Below are 21352 nucleotides of genomic sequence, written 5' to 3'. Positions count from 1 at the left end.
CACACCGTTTCCATCACGGTGCGTTTTTCGGAGTTTCCAATCCTCTGAGCGTCCCTGAATGCCCCATCGCCTAGCAACCAAGTAGCACGCTTTAACCTCCGTCAATTTTTTGCAAGCAAATCTTTTGTTTTGTTTTCTCGCCATGCCCAAAAAGGTGCAGAAACAAGAGGCAGACAAGAAAACGCCGAGCCAGGTTACTCCCGCCGAAGAACGAGAGCCTGGAGACAAAGCGAAGGATTTGTATCGCCTTCAAATACGTTTATTGAACGACGAGCTCGACAGGTGAGTTACAATTAGAGCGACAGACGGACAGAGACAGACAAATAGCGAGATAGATAGACTGATACTGTGCGTAATGATGGACAAGTCTCCACCATGACACAACTGGTGCAGACAGAAGCTGAAATGCGAGCGCCTGGAGCAGGAGAAGACGTCACTGGTGCGTCGTTGCGTCCACGCGGAGACGGAAAAGAAGGAGGCGGTGGAGTATCTGAAGACGGAGCTGCTGGACAAGGAGGACCAGGTGGAGCAGCTGGCGGTGCGGCTGGACCAAAGTCTGCAGGAAGCCCAAGCCGAGCGAAATGGCCTGAGGGGACGACAGGCCGAAGAGCTCCGGGAGCTGCGGGATCGCATCCAACGGCTGGAGGAGGACAACGCCGGCTTAGGTGAGAAGGTACAAGGTCTTCACCTGGCCTCAATACTATTATCACAATTAAAAACCGAATTCTATTTGTCCCATTGTTACAGTGTTTGTCCACTAATGGCTATTCAAACATTTGACACATGCTCCTCAAGGTTTGGATGGTGGCAAAACCATCAAGATAAATCTCAACTCATTTCAACAGAGTTCATTGGCAGAAAGATGACAGAAGATAGCGCCAATACATTACCTGTCTAAAGGAAGCACCGCGTTTTATGTCAACAAAGTTCATTAGTTCATCAAGGTGCCACTGGATGGCAGTAAAGCACTAATCCTGTTTGAATGGAGGTCCAACATTTACATAATCATGGTTCCATGGCACCAAGAGGCAGTTTTGATACAGCAATTGGAAGATTGTCTGAAGGCCCAAGTACCAAATGCCGCTGCTGAACTGACAACTCTGTCTCTATAGTGGCCCGGCTTGAAGCGGTGAAGACCTTTGAGGCGGAGAAGGAGCAGCTGAAGTTTGATGTGGCGGCTGCGCAAAAGAAGCTGGCTGATCGGGAGGGGGAGCACGCAGCCGCTATGTACACAGTAAAAATGGAAGCAATGATGGATAAAACCAGGTGAAAATAACAGACATGTTGCTGAAAAGAAGGCAAGTTGTAAAACTGACACATCTGCTTCACCGATAGACTGGAAAAGGAGCTGGAGACGGTGGCTGAAGCAGCAGTGGCCGAGGTGGAGCGCCTGGTGGAGCAAAAGCTGCCCGAGGCCAGCAAGCAAGCAGTGTTGGAGAAACAGGAGGCTTGGGCGCGCTACGCCCGACTGTCCGACAAGGCCCAGCAGTTGGCCCGCGAGAATCTCGCTCTGCGACAGCAGCGGGGCCGCAATGCGGCCGACGTGGCTATCCTGGAGGAAACAGTCAACAAAATGGCGCGACAGAGCTGCTTCCGCAAGAAGGTCCCCTTTTCCCCCCCGTTTTGATTCCCCCAGAAATTAGATTTATTTGGTATTTTTAAGGACTTTAAAATAGACACCGTTAGGGTTTTTTTTCATTATGTTACATGTTATCGGAGTCAGCTTTATTGTCAATTTTTATTGAATGCCTGCATTGTTAGATTTTTCAGACTTCTTAACTAGCTTGATCCGAATATTACTTTTCCAGGATATAATAAAATGTCTATAGTAGAAAATCCTTCCAACCGATTGTTATAATGCAACTTAAATGCCACATTAGCTATTCTTAATAACTGTACTGACAACATCCCTCCACTAGGTGGCAGAGAAGCAGAAAGCTGACCTGGCTGAACGCAGTCGGGACGTGCAACAACTTCGTACTCAACTCGACCAATCCCACGCCGAATTAGAGGCACTCAGGTCCAAATTTAAAATCGGCATGGCGTCATATCATTTTCTGATGATGACGTCACCACTGTGCAGAAAGTTCAAAATTGATTGTCATAAACCTTGCAGAGGGAGGATGTGTGTGTGTGTTTTAACAATGATTCTCAATATCCAACCAAGTTTTTTTTTTTTCTTGGCAGAAAAAAACACACCACCACATGTGATCATCTGAAGGCAGCGCTACAGGAGGAGAGGAAGAGGATTGGCCGGATGAGAGACGCGGTCGCCGCCATGGGACCAAGGCTAACTGTAATATTTGAACATTTTCAATACATGAATACATTCTGGCCATAAAATGACTTCATATTTCAAATTCCATGTTACTATTCCATCACTATGTCAATTGTCAGCCACATACGGAGAAGCTGCTGAAACTACTGGAAGGCCCCCATGACCCCCTCCTCAGTGACCCCACACTGGCTGTAGACAACCCAGCCCAGCGCAGGTGAGATCTCGCCCACGTTAAATTATCCTTTCCACTTCCTATTCATTTGTCATGTCTGAGCAGGGCAGAAAGCGGCTACGGCCAACTGGGTCTTCTGACCCGACACGCTCCAAAGGCCAAACGTGCGCCCTCACACAGGTGAGTGACTGCGTGCCGCAAAAAAAAAAAAACCCCAACTGCCATCCTGTGACATTTTCACGCAATCACTGCTAAAAGAGAAATGAATGAAATCCAGTTCTGTTTCTCACTGAAACAGTGATGAACATAAAGAGCTGCGTGCACTTTAATTGATGTTTATTGTTAGGTGATGACATTGTGCAAAATGACGCTAATGTCAACAACAGAGAAAGCGGAAACGACGATACCAGACGAACGTATAGTTTGTGCAAACACACAGCAGATGTGCTTTAGAAAATATACTTTGATAAATATATGACTTCATGTGATATTTATACGCGCTCGTATTGAAAAATACTGTGGTCTTTTTAAATAGATACAAAGGATTGGTAGAAATGTCGCTGATGTCAGACCGGAGATCAGCACTATGTACACCGGACCACCATAAGAGACAGTGAGAAAAATATATTGGGGGATGATTTTCATTTCAAAAAAAGAAAGAAGAAAAAAAAATATGGCCTTTTTTGTATCCATAAGGGACAAGAAAAGTTATCAGAGGCACCAGCTGGTTACATTCACAATAAGAAGTGTTGGAGAAGGCTGGGGGTAAAAAAAAAAAAAAGTCCTCTTCAGCTCTAATAGGGCAGTAAAGTATAAACGCTAGCCTGCAAGTTGCTAACAGTAGCCTGGAAACCAATGATATAAGCTTCAGAGCAGCAACTTGGAGCCATGGTCATTCCCTTCAGACTTGAGTTTTGAACCATTGCTTGAAAGTTGTTAACATTAGCCGCTATGCAGGCAATAGCTTCAGAGTGGCTAAAAGCAGCCATTCCACACCAAAAGTAGCCTTAGATCAGCGGATTAGCTAAAGATGCACTAACGTTAGCCTCTGAGCAGCTAATCGAAGGGGCCCCTGCGAGTCGGGCTCGGAGACATCTTGCGACCCAGTCGAGGGGTTCCCTGAAAGGGATGAAGATGTCAAAAATAATAAAACAGCCAATGAGTTAAAAAAATAAGTGGTACTTACAGGCGACTGCGGTTTGGAGAAGTTGACGTGTGCATAAAGCAGGACGGCGATGTCCTTGTGTCCGGCGTCCAGAGCGATGGACAGGGCGTTACTCTCGTCCTAAAAAAAAGAAAATGTTAAAAACATATAATGACCCACCCAGGATTTGCGAGATCTAACATTTCTACTATGGGAAGGGAAAGTGGAATATCATTATTTATTTGGCACGGTGATAACTCACGCTGTCGCTGAGCGTGGCGTCGGTACCGGGCTGCGCCAGGAGAAGCTTGACGATATCGGCGTGTCCGTGCTCACTGGCGCACATGAGCGCCGTGGAGCCCTCGTCGTCCTGCAGGTTGACGTCGGCGCCGTGTGCCAGCAGCGCTCGGACCATGTCCATGCGGCCGTGGCTCACCGCCAGCATCAGGCCCGTCTGGCCCGCCTGAGCGAATTAGCATTAGTGCAAATGGCTAGTTTCTTCAAAAAGACGAACATTTTATCTTCTATTTCAAACTTCCTACAGCCACTTTATTTTGCGTCTGTACTGACCTGACTGGCGCGTGCGTTGACGTCGCCCTTTCCAAAGAGCTCCTCCACAATGCGCATGTCTGTGGGCGTCTCCACGGCCGCCAGCGCCGCCAACATGATGGGCGTGTAGCCCGCTTTGTTCTGCTGGTTCACGTTGCACACGTCTGCAACAAACGCTCGTATTAAAGCGGCGAGAAGGAATAAGCTTTCGACTCCAAACATTTTCATTGCACGAATCTGCTGCCCAAAGAGCCAGACGGGCTCGCTGTTGGACGCTAACTCACCGGCGTCCAACAGCTTCTTGACGACGGGGAAGTTCGAGTGAGACACGCTGTAGTGCAGCGCCGTGTTGCCGTTGCCGTCGGCCATGTTGACAACGTGGCGCAGCACGTCCGGCGAGACGGCGGCGAACGCCGTCAGGTAGTCTGAAACGGCAGACGCCGACGCCGCCTTCTGGCTGGACACGCGGAACCATTCGTGTTGTACCGTGTTGATACTCGCCCTCTGTGAAAAATCAAACAAGCACTCATGCAGAAGCTGCTGTTGGTCACGGCTCACGTCCGTTTCACACGCAGACGTCACGCACCTCTGCAAGCCCCACGCATGTAAACGGACAACCTTTCGGTAGGTGAATCACAATGCAACGGAGGAACATAAATGTGGACCCTCACCAGGTCTTTACTGCTCACGTCGTTCTCGCCGAGGTGAACTTTCAGGATGTTGCACGCTGCCAACATCTTCTCGCTCAGCTCATATCTGATGACACACAAAAAGATTTTGGGGCCTTTAAGGGTGTCCCCTCTCAAAAAAAAAAAAAAAAATTAAATACACTATCTCAACCCAATCATTTAACTTAGATCCGTCCTTTCTTAACACGACCCAATTTGCAGATTTTTCTTTTTTTTGACTCCGACCGCATCGTTTAAACTTTGTGTCTGAAAGAAAGCAACGAATTCCCAAACCTTTCTCTCGTCTCCAGCTCATCGGAACTTCCTTCTTCCGTCTTCTCCTCCAAGACGTCGTCGCCTTGCTTATCTTCAATCTCATTTTCCTCCTCCTCAGATCCAGAGGAGCTGCTGTCCTCCGAGCTGGAGTCGTCGCTGGACGTAGTCTCATAGCTGCTCCACAAGGGGGCGGCAAAGACAACACGGGAAAAGAAGGTTGAGGAGGGAAACTTGACCTGAAAAGCTCAAAATGAAACGTCACACACCCTCCGTTGACGCCGACAAACTGCAGGTTCTTCTTGGCGCCGTTGGAGTCCCCTCGGCTGTCTTTTTTCTTCATGATGGACTTGAGCGCGCTGGCACTGCAAGACTCACCTGAAAGCATATTAAGCAAAAAAAAAAAATGACACTAACATTTGACACTTTTCTTTCCAGCACTTTTGTAATGTATATTTTTTTGTGGTCTTTTCGATTTGGCCAAATGGTTTCAAACACTAATTATTAGTGGTAACGTTTCCAAGGCAAGCGTTTCCCACCATGTAGTGCTGTGGACATTTGCAGGTCCATGCGGCTCTTCTGCTCAGCTGCGCTCAGCTGCTGGTGACTGGCACTTTCCATCTTGCTGCCTTTGTCGACGCGAGTCTTGGGCGCACCCTCTGAAAAGGCAAGTTGCACAAGTTCTAGAGGACATTGGTACCTTGACTTACAAACGTGAAAACTGTTAAGAACCTAACAATTCAATTCAGATGATCTATCTCAATGTTTTTCTAATCGATTCTGTAAGCAATAAAATGACACAAAGTGGAGTCAATTTGGACAAGTGTGAAATATTTCACACGATTACACACTCTCATTCTTCTTGTTTTGGATCTGTGGGGGGTGTGGCCAGTGATTGCCATCAGATGCTGGATTTTGACTTTCACGAAAAGCACAATACCGGTCGAATTTGTTATGATTATTATTCATGGCCAGCATGTGAGCATTTGGGAGTGAGTTGTGGCTCTACTCTCAGTGAGGGCCACTCGTTAGTCAGGGCCAGGACTGAGTGCAAAGTCACGGCGCATTCCAGAAAGAGCGACCCGAGGCAAAACCAGCTGCAGCCCAGGACGAAGAATGTGTCCGCCAGCGTGAGAAGCGGCTTACGTAACAGCGAAAGCGGCTATGAATCAGCACGAGGTGTGTAGTAAAGGGAGAGAGGAGATATAAAACCAAAACAAAAAAAAGAAAAGGGTGCGATGAGTGCGTTTGGCTCCCGAAAAGAAATGAACTCATTGTTGGTTTGAGTCCAAAAGGACACATCCCAAAGTTGCGCTTCCCATTTACTGTCACACTGTCCTGTAATCACATCAACACGAGATGTAGGTGAAAGTGACTGACCTGAGCAGGCGGCGGCCGCCAGAAGGTCCTCAGAACTGGCGCTTTTCATAGCCGAGTTGATGGAGGAGAGCGTGTTGACCAGCTGGCTGTTGATGGATCCAAACTGGGACTGGGGCTGACCGAAAGCCTCGGCCAACTCGCTGTAGTTCTCCGCCAGCAGCATTTGTTGCTCCCGCAGCAGTGTCTGGACCTTCTCGATGTAGTGGTCCAGGCCGGCACCCCCTTGGGTGTTGGCCGTGTCGCCGGTGGCCTTGGCGACGACTTCGGGGAGTTGCGACGGTCCACACGCGATATTACGAGTTTTTAAACCGAGTAGGAAGTTCTCGTGAACGCTGACGGATCCCACCCCAAATTCTTTGGTTTTGGCGGCGCAGGATTGGCCGAAGAGTGACTCTGTCCCCACGGCCACCGAGCGAAGCTTTGCGGTCAAGAGTACGTCTTTGATGAGCCCCTCGCCGGCAGCGACCGTTCGAGTTCCAGTGGCGGCCGTATTGGTGAAGGAGTCGGTCAGCGCCGGCGTCTTGGTGTTGGTGGACCTGCTGACCAATTCCGTCTCGGTGTTGGTCCCTTGCGTGGTGGATTCTGGGGCCGCCGTGACGCAGGAGTCCACTTTTTCTGCGAGATCCGGGTCGGTTCCTCGGGACGCGCAGACCGGGCCCACGTGGACATCCACGGAGCTATTCCCGCTGGCGACCGATCGAAACTCCTTGAGCGACTCGGCCTCGCAGATGTTTGCCTGCTGGTACGCGTCCTTTACATCCAAACCATGGTCCGGTCCTACGCCAATGCTACAAACGCTTGGGTGACATGACACTCCAACGGACAAGGTCCGAGCTTCCGAGATAAGATGGTCACCGACACCCCGACTGTGCACGGGGACTTTGGCCTCCACGGAGATGTTGTAGGTCTCGGGCCTGATCATCAAGCCCTTGTCCGCCTTCTTCTTGTTGGACCCACCAGCCGCCTGGAGCTCCAGCTTGAGTTTAGTCATCTCCATCTGGTGAGTGGTTTCTTTCAGCTGGACCTCCAAGCGGTAGATCTTGTCTTTCAGCGCCTCGATAGTCTGCTGCTGGAGCTCCATCTCCTTCTCCGTCTCGCTGGACAGGCCCAGCATGGTTTCGGTGACGCCCACTGAAGCGCTGCGGGTGTCCCGGGGGTCCGTCGCGACGGCCACGTCCCGGTTTTCGCGTTCTCTGGGCAGTTCCCCCCGCTGAAATTGTTGGAGGTTGTTCATGTTTTCGTCGGTGACTACACCGACGGACTTATGAAGGGTCTGGTTCAGATTGTGCTCCCGCGCCTGGCTTTCAAATTCACTATTGTCAAGGGTGGTCTTCTCAAGAGCTTGTACCTCAGCAGCCAGACGCCTGAACTCCTCGAGCTGCTGAGCGTTCTGCTGCTGGGCTTCGGACTCGACGATGTGCAGCACCGTCTCTTTTTGGACGGGGCTCGGGTTCTCCATTTGGTCGGCGCTGCCCACGCTGTAAGAGCGCTTGCGAAAACCGCCGGGACCCTTCGACTGGGCGGCCAACTGTCTCTTCTCCTCCTGAAGAACGGCGATCTTCACCTGCAAGATGGGGATGGTCTTCACCTGCTCCTCCAACTCCTTCAGCCGCCGCAGGGCGACCACCATCTGCTCGCGGATCTGCTGAAGGTGCAGCGGGCTGACGTTGGTCACCGGCGTGGCCATACCGGAACTCAGGGGACTGTGGCGGATGGAGCCGCCCACGGACGACGGGTAGTAAAGGTTGTGCTCTCCGTTGTGGAGGTGACCGTTGAAAGGCTGCGGGGCGGCGGGGGAGATCTGGCTGGCGACGACGGAGCCGGAGTAAGACGAGAGCGAGCTGTTTGAGCCCGTTCCGCCGAAGCTGGCCAGACGGCGGCGGGGCGGGGGCGGCTCCATCAACAGCCGCTCCTGCTCCAGGCGAAGCCGGGTCTCCATGAGGGTTTTCTCCACGTGGGGGTTGTGGCGCGGCGTGAACCTGGGCGAGGGCGGCGGCAGGACCAGCTTGGCTTCAGCAACGCCCGAGAAGACCTGTTGAGGTACGGCTTCGTAAGTCGCCTTTTGCAGGGTCAGCTGGACCTTGGGGTTGACGAAGACCGGCGACTGCTTGTCGTCGCTGTTTGAGGACGAAAGCGAGTCGGTGGACGTCCATTCGGTCCCGGTGCTGGAACGCGGCGGCGCTGCCGCCGCCGGCGGCCCCGGCTTGGCCCCTTTGGGCTTCCTCTGGACGCTCACTTTCTTGATGGTGTTGCCTCTCTCGATGTCGTCGACATATTTGAGAAAATCCAAGTCCAGCTGAAAACCGTACGGCGTCTCCACCGAGTATGGAGCCACGCAGTCCTTGTCGTTACTGGTGCTTGGACATCTTTGGGCTTGTGCTGCAAAAAAAGAGAGCCAGACAAAGCAGAACTAAATATAACTCATGAGCATTTTGCTTTCACTACTTAAAAGCACTGCCAGGTGTCTTAATACTTTTGTGATGTGCTGGATAAGCAAACATTTTTTGAAAGTGTAGTGTCGTTGAGTGTGCATATCATTTGAAAACACGTGTACATACTTGTCTCTCCCACACACACACACACACACACAGAGAAATATAAACACACACACTTGAGTGACAAGCAATATGGCGAGTGTAGCCAAGTCAGCCCCAAACTATGGCAAACATGTGAGGCAAACCACACATGAAAGCAGATTTGATGCAGCAAGTCCTGAAGTTGAAAAAGAAACAAGGCTGGGCAAGAGCCGTATGCACGTTTTGTCTTAGCATTACACCAAAAGGTTCTCGCGACTAATTTGCTCATGGAAATGTTGATAAAAATAAAATAGGTGCCCAGGCAATAATGTTCACGTTTTGAACAAATACGAAAAGAAAACCCTCATGAAAAAAAAAGAAGCAAATATTAGCAAATACCTACCACAAAAAAAAGTTGTAAAAATGTTTCTATAATATTACGAGGAAAAAACGAAGATAGAAAAATACACATTATTGGGAATAAACAGAAATATGAAAAACATTCAATGCAAATACATATTAGGGAAAATTCCAAAATATTCCAAAATACAAACTGTTAAGACACACAATGTCAAAATCTAGCCTATAAATCCAAAACTATTTGCTGAAAATAAACTGAACTGCCAAAATGCTGACCTGGGTTGTCTTTCCCCCTTTCCCTTAGCAGCGCAAGCCATGCACGTCTTCTTTGCAAGCTGGTTCACGTCTTTATCGGTTCTCAAACACACAAAATACGGCAGCAACAATCATGTTCACCCCTGGTTTAGCAGAAACCTGCTACAGCCCTCAAACCACGTTCATCCTGACCCTTTTGCACTATCAATCATTAAAAAAAACCATCTATTTTTGGACACACAACAACAATGTTCCGCGTCAACTTAGTTAAGCAAGTGAGCTTCAGCAGCTCAAAGTCCAAACTCCAATGCGCGTGGCTCACTCCGAAAAAGAAAAAAAAAAAGTGCCCCCCTCATCCCCCCCGGTCTAAAAGCAGGGTCTTGTTGTGCCTGGTAGGTATGCCTGGAACTCCAAGACCGGCTGGAAATAAACACGCTTTCCGGCAATAACTTTTTCCCCTCTGTGGACTCCACAATTTGGGACGGGAAGAAAAAGCCGCTCGCGCCTTACTCACCTTACTCAATCACTCTAAAGGTGCTGGAGCTCTTCTGCTTTGCTCGCTAAGACTGTACAAAGATTACACTGTACTGTTTCTAGACCGAGGAAGGGGGGGGGGGTCAGCATTTGGATCAAGTCTGTACCGCGGCCAATTGCGTGAGGCTGTGAGTCAAGGAGCTGCCCTCTCCCGAAGAAGAGAGCTGTTATTCAGCCGAGGGGGCGCTGAACTCGCTGGACTAACAGCAGACCCCCCCCCCCCCCCCTCCCGCCGCAGGACAAACACATGCAGCTACTGTGCATGTTCAACGTTCAAACCGGACACAACATTAGGTACACTTGCAATGCAGAAGCTGTCAGCGACATGGGAAGATGTTTAGTGCGCACACACAAAAAAAAACACATTATGAAAAAAATATATTATTAAAGATTAGCTGGAAAAGAAATATGTGAAATTAATTTGAAATGAAAACTTTGGAAACAAAATACTTGAAATAATTTATAAAAGATTGGACGTTAGCTTCAAAATACAAAAACATTCGCTGGAAAAAATGCAACTTGTCATTTAAAAAAAAAAAATATATATATATATATATATATATATATATATATATATATATATATATTGGAATAAAATAGCTACAGGACTAAAACATGATAATACACAATTATTAAAATAGAAACATTACAAATATACACACACACGCATACATATATAGAGTTTTAACCCTGAAATAGAATCTTAGCATCGCCACTCTAATCAATCAATCAACAAACGCTTCAGACTCAAACGGCAGATGACAAAAGCTCATCATCAGGACAATGCTATCGCTGATTAGCTCTTCAAATTTGCTTGCGCGTGACAGCCACTGCAGTTTGGAGTCCATCAGCGGGGGTGGGACTAAGTCACACAGAGTATTTGAAAAGTGTAAAGCTCAACTCTTAAACGACAACAATCGCTGCAGTGTGTCGACGAGTGAGAACACTGCGCCGTCATTGTTTTCCTGCTGCGAAGAAGTTCTCGGGCACGAGTCGACGAGCGCCCGAGTCGGTGACGGGTGGCCCCCGTGGTACCGCCGAGACCCAGTGACACGCCGGAAGGAAGGCCAGCGACGGGGTGGACAAAGCAGCAGCTGCGGTGCCTTGACATAGCCAAGGTCTGAGTTTTTCAAAACATGATGCAAGTGGGTGGAGGGGGACTCGAGAGGACACACGCACACACACACACACACAAATGGGACACATCCACCCTTACACGCGCTTGGTATTTCCTGGCGGCGCCACACGTTTCATACGTCTAATTATTTTCAAGAAAAACTGTGTTTGAACGGCTTTTGGCGAGCAAAACGACACATCCGTCCCCGTAAAAAGAAAGACAGGAACCCCCCCCCCCCCCTAAAAAAAACAAAAACAATACAAGTACACGCATGCTGAACATTCCTGCCCTTTTCTCGAGCGGGCTGGCAACAGACGGCGCAAAGCCAACCACTGGGTTCTCCCCGGGGCCCCAGACGGATGCGCCGCTGCCAAGTCCAACAACTGGATCGGATGAGGACGGCGGCGAAGACGCGCCAACAACACTTTTCTCATAAATGGTCAAGGAAAACACAGGGGGGAGTGGACATGGCGTGGCCGCTGCGTTCTGCCAGAGAACGCCACAAAAGCTCTAGTGCCAGATCACCCACACAACAAGAACGAGGCATTTGATGAAGTCAACTCCAAAGTAGCCAATCACCTGGCCAATATTCCTGTAGGGATTGGCGGGACAGAGCACTCTCTCGGGTTAGTCCGGCAAGGAATGCGAGAGGCCGTCTGCAGGTGTCTACCCCCCCAGGACTGGCCCTTCATTTTGCACTCAAGCGTGGAAATCCTTTCTGACACGAATGCACAAAAACCTTGCGGAATTCCTGCCAGCGAGATTGCTTGAGAAAATTTGACTTTGGCCAGTATGCTCAATGACTGCAACAATGTTCAATGTGAGTGCTCGACAAATTTTTTTTTTATATATATATATATATATATATATATATATATATATATATATATAAAAAAATTTTGTCTTTATATAGGCAGAATGTGTGCTAGGCAGGAACCTGTTAGATATTGTCTGAATTTTGCCCGAAGACAGCGTTGTCACTCCGCCTAGTGGGCAAACTAGTCAATTACAGTTGAACCTTGCATGGGCCCCTGTCTACCTGGTCACTTTGAAAACACAGGCATACTTACACATGTCCAAAAAGTGGCACTGTGGTAAATGCGGTTGGTTACCTGACGCGTTGCCGTTCATGTGGACCGTTTGAGCCATGGTTGCCGCCGTTCAGCACACTCAACGCACCACCGGCGCCGTCAACATCAACACGTGCCGGTGTCGTGCCAAGGCCACGCATTAAGTCCGGGACACCGTCCAACCTGGTGAGAAAAATCAATCAAATAAACACACCCGTGATTTCAGTTGGTGATGTCGATTTAAAGTTGTGACCACGTTTATGATGCCATCAACGCATCATATGAAAGACTGCCCTGCAATAAAGATAGTCAAAACATGTCGTTCCTTTCACGAAAGCTAGCGGTGACGACCTGTCCCGCAAGCAAGGAGTGTTCCGTTCCGATCCAGAACAAAATGGATTCCCCGTTGGCAGCTTACCTGTCTGCCTCACGCTAACGTCTCTGGAGAGTGAGCGCCCACGAGAAGCAAAGAGACGAGCAGACCGGAGCCCGCAACAGAGGGGAAGGCTAGGGTTCCCGCGGCTAAGTTTAGAAGACGTTGTCAAATGACAAACCAAAAGCAAAGTGCAGACTAAAAGGGCAAATGGACGGTGAGCCTCATGCTAAAGGTAGCGCGCGTAAAGTCGAACCTCATCCAAGACTTGAGCGACGTTTACAAAAACGTCGAGACTCCGTTTTGCCATCATGGTTTTCAAAATACCTACGCTAAGTTTATTAAGATCTTCTAATGGTACAAACATGTTCAAAACGGTCTTCATTTACTTTCTTGTTGAGAAAAACAAACTTGAAGTTAATTTTAGACGCTCAATGTCCACCAGAACGCCAGACATCCTCAGCGTTGGACACATTTGACATCCCCCGATACACTAAGCACCGTCTGTGACATATTAACCAAAAGCACAGAGGTCATTTGAAAGGCTAAAGCTGCACGGTGGCATCAAAAGTTAGCCAAAAGGCTAAACTCACCCGAATTCACAGCATGAGAGAGCAAACGAAACACATTTGTGTGTCGATTGCCTTCCAAGCGCGCACGCAAACCAGAATGACTCGTTTTGTTCTCAGACATGACGTGAACAAATGAGGCGCACGTTGAGCGGCGACCTTGCGAAGCAAGGAAATGTCGGGTAAAATTTGCCCAATATTCAAACGGCAAAGGTGAACCCTGTAATAAAACTTGGATTGGACGGGCTACAGCAAGAATTTTCACAGAGGGCTGAGCTAAATGCTAACCCTAACAGTGGTTTAAGCATTAATCAAAACATTTGGAATGTGAACATTTTAGAAGTCCCTGGGAAATAAATAGAGACTAAATTAAAGGAACAGTGTGGTCATGAGACATAGGTGGACTTTATTTTTCGGACAACACTGACCCCTGGAGGCAGGTGCGTGAACTTTACGTGGAAAATTGAAAAATACTGGCTAAGTGGAGTAAACAAGGAGCCTTGAGAGGGAATATTGCTCATCCACTTGCGCCGCATAGTCAGATAAACGTGTGCTGAGCGTTTCACTTGTGAACGAAATAAAAGCTCCCTTGTTTGAGCCTGACTGAATTAGAGGCTGCTCTTCTTCCTGCCCCACGTCCCGCCTGCACTTGAGGAGGACGATCTGGAGCCACGCACTTGTTTAACGAAAGCCTGGTGAATGTCTCTTAACACCCGCAGCGGAAGGCCCGAGAGGCGCCAAGCAAGTCGAGTAAAAAAAAAAAAAAAAAAGGCTGTAGTTTAAATGCTTTTTTTTTTTTTTAAGTCAGGCAATTGACCACTTAGCAGGATTTTATTTTCCCAAATATCAGAATTGGCAAAAAAAATAAATCTTAAATGAGTCAGTTAGTGAATGCTAAAATGCTAATCTGGCCATTTAGCATAATGCTAACACAAAGTACAAATCAGGCCCATCTGTTGAGCGCCTCACCACCGGATGGCGCTTTCATCGCGCCGTGAATGGCGGGGGCCCGATTAAGTGGTTTTGACGTCATTAGCCGTCAGGGATATGGAGCCGGCTAATCTGGGAGCCCGGCCGCTATATCCGAGCTCAAACGCGCCGACGCCGCGATTTAAGCTCAGGAGTCCATTTGGGCTCCATTAATAAGACACCGCATGGCATTAGTATCAAGCGCAAAGCCAAGTGATTCTTATTCAGCTCTCAAATCCTCGTTTAGGCCTCATTCATTCAGTTTTCATGCAGATGAAGCAGTGGAGTGGCCCCTGAAAAGGGGGAAGCGCAGGATGGACTCTGGCACGGGAGAAGGAAAAAAGAAAGAAAAAGGAGGGAGGGCACAGTGTGAAGACTAATCCTATTAAAGTGGAAGCCAGATGATTTGTTTTGAGATAGGCGGGAGCCAGCGAGGAGAAGACCCTATCGCACTCCCATCTTGGTTGTAACAACGCTCGCCATTTTACTCCCAAATCTGAAAGTCTAATGACGTTAAGGTCTTGTGTAAAGGTCTTGGCGTAGTCAAGAAATAATTTCAGTCAGAGGAAATTGGATTGTAAGCGAGCTGCAAATGCGATAGGCGGCACCTGCTCGGTCCCAAAACAAATATTGCGGTTGTGCGCGCATGCAAAGCGAGCGGCCGCACAAAGTGCTTTGAACGAAAGTGGCCCGAAGCTCCAGCTCATTTTAAATACGCTCGACTCGTGTGTAGAGTCACCTGCGCTTCAGGACGTGAGGGGTCAGGCGAGCCGTGGACGGCGTTGCCTTGGGGATCAGCCCTTCCTCTCGCTCAGTGGAAACTGAAACCTGAGAAGGCACGTGTCCATTGTCACCCAGTGAGATATTTCTCCACACAGTTTAACACAGAATTCAATAGGTCAACCAGATAGTTGTTTTGACATTACGTTATTTCCGCTGTGTAATGGGAAACAAAAGTGCTGCATCATATTAAAAGTTACCAAGCGGGCCTTCACCGGCAGCAGATGAGATCAACCACCGGGGGAGCTAATCGGCACTGTAAACAAAGTGCTGCCGACCCACCCGCAAGAGGAAATCATTTACTGCTGCTGTTAAATGCAAGCCCCTCCCCTGCCCTGGCCCCCACCAAGCACCCTTTTCAGGAATAAACACGCTGCCAACGCTGAAGGACTTTTACGGCGAGACTTCCGATGTGAAGAGCGGCAAAATCTCATTGCTTTTAATTAGGACATGGTCATTAGGGAGGAACCACCAGCGTTGTGTGCCACCTGCAAATGGTTGCCAACATATTTTTAGGCTTGTGTTGGTGGTCTTGTGCTATATGGTAAACCACAAAATGCTTTACGGTTTACCCATCAAAGATAGTAGCCGCCCCATCTGGTACACAACGGCAACCAGAGACACCCTGTCACTGGGACCTTGTAGTTTTCTTGACATTGCATCTACTTTTGAATCTTTTGTCACTTGTCTAATTTCTTTGTTCAAATATTTTCAAATTATGTATTTCACGCAGTTTTTTTGTATCCACCTTTTAATTTTATTTGTGAATTTTACATAGATTATTTTCTTAACAGGGTGAGCATTGGTTAGCACGTCCGTCTCAGTTCAGAGGTTATGGGTTCGATTCCACCACTGGCCCTCCCTGCGTGGAGTTTGCATGTTCTCCCCGTGCCTGCGTGAATGGATGGCTGGTTATTTTTGTAACATTTTCTCATAGTTCTTATCAAGATTATTTTGTTCTATGACCAGGATCACAATAAGGACTTGGCTTTGTGTATGATGGTAGTCTGTTCAGCATCTGAGAAGTTCTCAGGCTTTTTCCAGAATTGGACAAGGTAACCGGTCCATTTGGGCTCAGCAGGCTGCACAGTTTTACTGCTCCCCTAACATTCACACCTCCACAGAACAAAGCGGAGGAATTTGACAAGGGTCATCTGGTCTCGACTAACTACTTTTAGAGCAGCACATTTGCACTAAAACAAATCCATTTTCTGTTGGTTTTCATCGGGACAGCAAAGGATGAACCCCTGACTGCGGATCAGACAAGCTTGAACAAGTAGTACTCCCGAAACCCCCCCCCCCCGCCCCCTTTTTTAATCCTCCCTCAAAAAATTAACAGAAACAAAAATGTTTAAAATGTCACCAAAGTTTGCAATTATAATTTCCCTTAAGGAAAACATTTAATGTAACACAGCTGATCAAAAAGGCATTCTTACACAAAATGACCATTTCTACTCACTTTGTTCAGGTCCAAAAAGTACTCCAGTTACTTTTGCCACACATTTCCTTCCCAACTAGCGCGACATACACGGAGAGAAAACATCCCAGGGATTAACAAGGAGACGTCACCCGGCGCTGTCTCACACGGTTTTAGTTTGGGCCAATCACAACACGGCAGCGCACGCGCGGTAACCTGACAATAGCCGTCTGTGCGGGGCACTGAAACACGAGCAGCCTGGTGTGACTGGCCGGTCGGGCGGGGGGCTTTGGGGGTTCTCTCAGCCGTAAAACGGTGGCATCCCCGGGGAAAGCGGATCGTTCAGACGGCCATGTCGTCTCACCAGGTTGAGAAGCAGAGGGGTTTGGGATGGGGCAAAAAAGCATGACAAATTAAAAACTAGTGCCAAGCAAGTTCGAAAAAAAGTTCCCATCCAGTCCTAGTGGTGGCAGTAATGAGCATTACATAACTACAACTTTCATGAGTTTATTATTAGAAAAAAGATAGAATAATAAAAGCATCTTTGATCTGGCTAAATTCAGGAAGACGCCTAGAGGAATGCCTCCACTTGACGGGCTATGTCTGTGCATGCCTGCATAGCTGAAGGCTTTATCAAAATATCAACGGAAGCCTCTGCCTGCCTTAAAAAAACAAAAACAAATAAACAAAACAGGAGCGAGCGCTTCCTCCTCCTTGTACGCTAGTAGCCAAACTCCATCCACTTGAACTCCAATTTTAAACCGTGCCAGAAACACTAAACTTGCCTACACCATCTCATTTGGTCAGAAAACGGCAACGTTTGACCTTCATTTCGATGAGTCGCCATGAACAAAGGGCCTGTTCATTGCTGCTTGCAGCTTTAATGGATTATGTTTACAATTGGTAGACCAGCCTCGACCCTTCATAGTGCGTTAGCACCATCGTCAGTGCTAACGTTACCCACATCGCACATCTAAAGAGATTTGCAGCGGCTCCACTGTTGCCTTTTGATGAGCGCAACAATGAACTTTCTAAGAAAAGTACAAACAAGATGGCGCCTGCCTGCCGCCTCGGGCATTACAATATCACATGTACGACATTTCAACAAATGTTTTGTTTAATTCCATTTTTCATGGATGCAACCTCAGGGTGTCATAAGTGATATTAATCATCTAAATCATAGATCAGACATTATATAAAGGTACACTGCCGTTATTTAGGGGGCTACGGGATCCATTTACACCAAACAGCGTTCATTGTGTTCAGTTCGAAACCGATTTGTTTGATTATTATGGAGTTCCTGGCCATTCATCCTAAACTTTTCAGCCATTTTAACTGGAGCCAATGTGAATTAACCGGTGACCTGTAAGACTAAGACATTCTTAGCATACTGTTAACACCCACATTAATGCAGGTCTCCTGAAAAGAAAAGTTTGAAGTTGGTTTTAACTGCACTGATGTGATCGTGACTTTGAAACCAAACTACAAACCAAACTTAACTAGCGAAAAACCAAGGTAGGTACTCAACCATGATTTTCGGTATATAGCATTTCACACTCTTCCAAACTGTATTGTGTTTCACTACACTGAACTATGCTGCTTGATGGATGTCTTTGGCTAATTACAGGTCAGTCACGGAGGTCCTCATCCCACAATTTGAATAACCTTCCGCCCGCCTCACTCCACCGCAGAAACCGAAAAGAACTTGCTAGGAGGTGCCCTAAAAAAAAACCAACATTCCTGCGCTGAATATATGCACAAATCCATCACTCTGACTTAACATTGAGCCCACGTGACGTTTATTTTTACCGTCCAAAGTATGTGCAGATGTGCGGCCAAAAGCGAAAATTACAAGTGAGCGACACCACGAAATAAATACAGCTGCAGCGAGGGACGATGCGAAGCGCGCTCAGTCAGTGCAAGTCAAAGTCAAAAGTCAAAGTCTGCTTTATTGTCAACATCTTCACATGCCGAGACACACAAAGACATCGAAATTACGTTTTCCCTATCCCACGGTGACAAGACATATTACACGATAGACACACAAGTAAACAACGCAATATAAAAAACAAGAAGGCACAAACAATAAATAAGAGTAACAATAAATAATAAAGTCGTTTTCCCACAGCAAATACCGGCATGGTGAGAGCGCTAATAACAGAGGGTAATCGAAGGAGGTCTGTTCTGAGGCTCGGCTTTAATCATGTGGACGGAGAGGTCGTGTCACTACGGTGATAATTGAGGGACCTTTGCCACGAGTACACCGAGGCCGGTGCTGACCCCAAGGGGCCCGCTGCTAAGCCCTATGTACCAAGCGACACCAGGCGAACCCTGCTAAGGCCATGTATGCGCAGCTTTAGCGCTAAGCTCACTTTGAGACGTGACTGTGAAATAAACAGGCGCACCAAAGTGTCACTTCCTAAAAGCTAAGGACAGACACGTACAGGTCTTGGGAAAAATCAATTAAGTCGATTGCAGATTAGATTGTTTTAAATAAACGAGGCAAATTGAACTAGCAGTTTCGTTCTTGGAGTCTAACTAATTCCAACTGGTGCAATTGTTACACTTGTCGGCATTGTTGATTTCCTGAGAAGGGATGCAAATAGCAAATTACTGAGGTTGTAATAAAAAGAAACGTTTGAAAGTCTTTAGTTCGTTTACTTCAACCATCATGGAAAGAACTTTGACCTAAAAACTAAGATACATGAAGAGTTGTTTTTGCTATGTTGCAAGCCTATCTGAAAAAGCCACCACAACTTAACCAAAGCAAGGTCAAAAGTGTTAGGCCTTTTCTGAAAATATTCCATTATAAAATTAGGCTGACAACGTTCTAACTCATCTTGTGTAATCTTTTCCAACGTAAATACACAAAGTCAATTTTAGAGCACATTATAAGGGACGCGAAGAGAAGTTACGCATTCAGTTACATGCACGGCCAAGAAATGTGGACGATTGAAATCTCCAAACTGAAAATACACGTTTTTAAATTTAAAAGTCACGTGTTGGCAGTAGTCACTGCACATAAAAGGTTGACTCGTCAAATTTCACTCAACCACATTCTGGATTTATGCATGACAAAATTGCAAAAACACATTAATAACTCTATCCGACTTGTTTTATTTGAATGCATGCGGTGCACGGAAAGGGCTGTTTTCTATGGAGCTCAAAGTCCAAACTGCCAACACTGAGCACGTAAACGCAACACTAAAACTTCCAACCTAATCCGGTTAAAACGGCAGCACTTCATGAGATTGTCTCGTCTGCTCTCCGCAGGGGGGACACCTCACCAACTTAGGGTGCACTCACGAACAATTAGGCCACCCGAATGAACTCAAAAACGGATTGAATGTATCCAGTTGATTGAAGTGAGGGTACAAGGAATCGGCTTACCCGATGCAAGGTGTCCTCGCGCAGGCTGCCTGATTAAGACTTGAACGCAACACCGGCGATTCCCCCTCAGTCTCGCATGCCTGAAAACAGGCTCCCCGGATCCAATAATGCGTTAAAACCACGCAAAATCCACTTCCGACACTCCCGAAGCGCATGCAAGCCCCGTGTGCGACGCTCAGTCTCCTCTTTGTACTTGTCCACTTGGCTTGTGTGCGAGTGAGCCGCAACTTGTGGAGGAGCGACGCGCATGCGCACTGCATGTTCCAATTTAGCTCGGCCCTCCGCTCAATGCTAACGCGAAGGTCAAATCGTCACAGGTGTAATTGCTCACCTGTGACTAAATTCAACTTCATCATAAAGTTTAGTTTTAAGGTTTTAAAACATTGAACTACAGCAAAAATGATGTAAATAAAACTATGGTATGTTGCCACCACAAATTAAACCAGGGAAGAAGACAATTAGGGATTGGTTAAAGGTGCAAGTTTCAATGATCTTGACCAAGACAATTATTTTTTTTTTTTTTAACAACATTTGAGTACAACGCAAATCGTGAAAGCGTTAGTTCGCACACTGGCTTGAGAAAGATAGCCAGGCGCATTGACATATCAAAACAGTTGCATTTGTGTGTGTTTTCACAAGTTTTCATTATATAGGATCGACAAAGATGAACGTCCATCTTGTCATTTTAGATTGGATATTTTCCCGCTTTTTTTTTCTTTTAAATACACACTTATTGATTATTGTCAGTGTTGTGCCATGGATGTCCTCGCTGTGGGATAGAACTGTCAAACGTCGCCATCTTGCGGTAATATCGCAGATAACAAGAGAAGACATGGCTGACATTTTGTAGTCCCTTGTAGTTTTTAAGACTGTCAGCAAGTAGACTTTTTGCATGCTGATCTGGACCTTTTCTGACCTCGATTCACTCAAATAAAAAAAATGCCTTGACTATTTCATCCTCAAATACCATTTATTTGATACTACGAACTTAACACCATTTATTCATGTCAAGTTTCATTGTGGAGAAGAACTATGATAATCAGAAGTTGAATACAGTACATTACATACAGGTATGAGTGTATGAGCATTTTCAAAATATTTTATATTTACATTGTTCATTTTCAATGGTACTGCTATGCCTATTGTCAAATTTTACTGGGGCATAACTAGAACATTCCATGTCACAAACACCACCAACATCTTAATTTTCTGTCTTTCCTTTTTTGGATTTGATCGCCATTTCTATCTTAAATTTGTTCTAAAATTATTAAGCGCATTCACATGACGTGATCATGCAAGCAAGTGTGATGCCATTGATTGAAATGGTCAAAACACACTTTGTAAGTGTTTAATAACAAGTCTTCTGGTCACTAGGAGCTCCTAATAGACGGATCAAAACTGAAAAATAAGTTTTAGAAAAAAGATTTAGGCCTGAGATGAAGTGTGATCCAAAGGTTGAATTGAGGTCTTGTGTGTGCTTAACCAATTGTCTTGCTCCGCAAACAGATCCAACAATGGCTTGTTTGACATGTGGAAAC

At 46.9% G+C, this 21352-nt stretch overlaps 2 protein-coding genes across 7 annotated transcripts; one reads left to right on the top strand and one right to left on the bottom strand.

Annotated features, from left to right (window-relative positions):
* Positions 1 to 110: 110 nt before the first annotated feature.
* LOC133154451 (cilia- and flagella-associated protein 157-like) lies at positions 111 to 2734 on the top strand. The gene is made up of 8 exons (XM_061279205.1): positions 111 to 282; positions 394 to 665; positions 1113 to 1266; positions 1336 to 1603; positions 1920 to 2020; positions 2188 to 2296; positions 2398 to 2492; positions 2556 to 2734. The coding sequence occupies exons 1-8, from the start codon at positions 143 to 145 to the stop codon at positions 2632 to 2634; spliced, it is 1218 nt and encodes a 405-aa protein (XP_061135189.1). The 5' UTR covers positions 111 to 142; the 3' UTR covers positions 2635 to 2734.
* A 35-nt stretch (positions 2735 to 2769) lies between these two features.
* On the bottom strand, positions 2770 to 20056 carry kank1a (KN motif and ankyrin repeat domains 1a). 6 transcript variants are annotated; one of them, XM_061279046.1, is made up of 13 exons: positions 19815 to 20056; positions 14967 to 15055; positions 12359 to 12499; positions 6465 to 8843; positions 5624 to 5743; positions 5354 to 5462; positions 5106 to 5261; positions 4815 to 4899; positions 4428 to 4647; positions 4165 to 4307; positions 3857 to 4057; positions 3637 to 3735; positions 2770 to 3569 (listed from the first exon to the last, which is right to left on the bottom strand). In XM_061279046.1, exons 3-13 carry the CDS (start codon positions 12393 to 12395, stop codon positions 3507 to 3509), a joined length of 3612 nt encoding a protein of 1203 aa, XP_061135030.1. In that variant the 5' UTR covers positions 12396 to 12499; positions 14967 to 15055; positions 19815 to 20056; the 3' UTR covers positions 2770 to 3506. The 6 variants fall into 6 exon arrangements, with proteins under 6 accessions (XP_061135030.1, XP_061135026.1, XP_061135025.1 ...); XM_061279042.1 differs by lacking the exon at positions 19815 to 20056 and adding an exon at positions 16467 to 17003; XM_061279041.1 differs by lacking the exon at positions 14967 to 15055.
* Positions 20057 to 21352: the final 1296 nt, after the last annotated feature.

Source organism: Syngnathus typhle, linkage group LG5 (genome assembly GCF_033458585.1).
Source record: "Syngnathus typhle isolate RoL2023-S1 ecotype Sweden linkage group LG5, RoL_Styp_1.0, whole genome shotgun sequence".
NCBI classification, from domain to species: domain Eukaryota; kingdom Metazoa; phylum Chordata; class Actinopteri; order Syngnathiformes; family Syngnathidae; genus Syngnathus; species Syngnathus typhle.
Note: the sequence above shows the minus strand (reverse complement) of the source record. Positions and strands in the feature narration are given on the sequence as shown.

Excerpts from the sequence above, each read along its gene's own strand:
- LOC133154451 (XM_061279205.1), top strand. The coding sequence starts at position 143 with ATGCCCAAAAAGGTGCAGAAACAAGAGGCAGACAAGAAAACGCCGAGC. Across the intron at positions 283-393 it reads TTGAACGACGAGCTCGACAG|ACAGAAGCTGAAATGCGAGC; the intron begins GTGAGTTACAAT and ends CAACTGGTGCAG. Across the intron at positions 1,267-1,335 it reads GCAATGATGGATAAAACCAG|ACTGGAAAAGGAGCTGGAGA; the intron begins GTGAAAATAACA and ends CTTCACCGATAG.
- kank1a (XM_061279046.1), bottom strand. The coding sequence starts at position 12,395 with ATGGCTCAAACGGTCCACATGAACGGCAACGCGTCAG. Across the intron at positions 5,744-6,464 it reads GGCGGCCGCCGCCTGCTCAG|AGGGTGCGCCCAAGACTCGC; the intron begins GTCAGTCACTTT and ends TTGCCTTTTCAG. Across the intron at positions 3,570-3,636 it reads TCTCCAAACCGCAGTCGCCT|GGAACCCCTCGACTGGGTCG; the intron begins GTAAGTACCACT and ends CATCCCTTTCAG.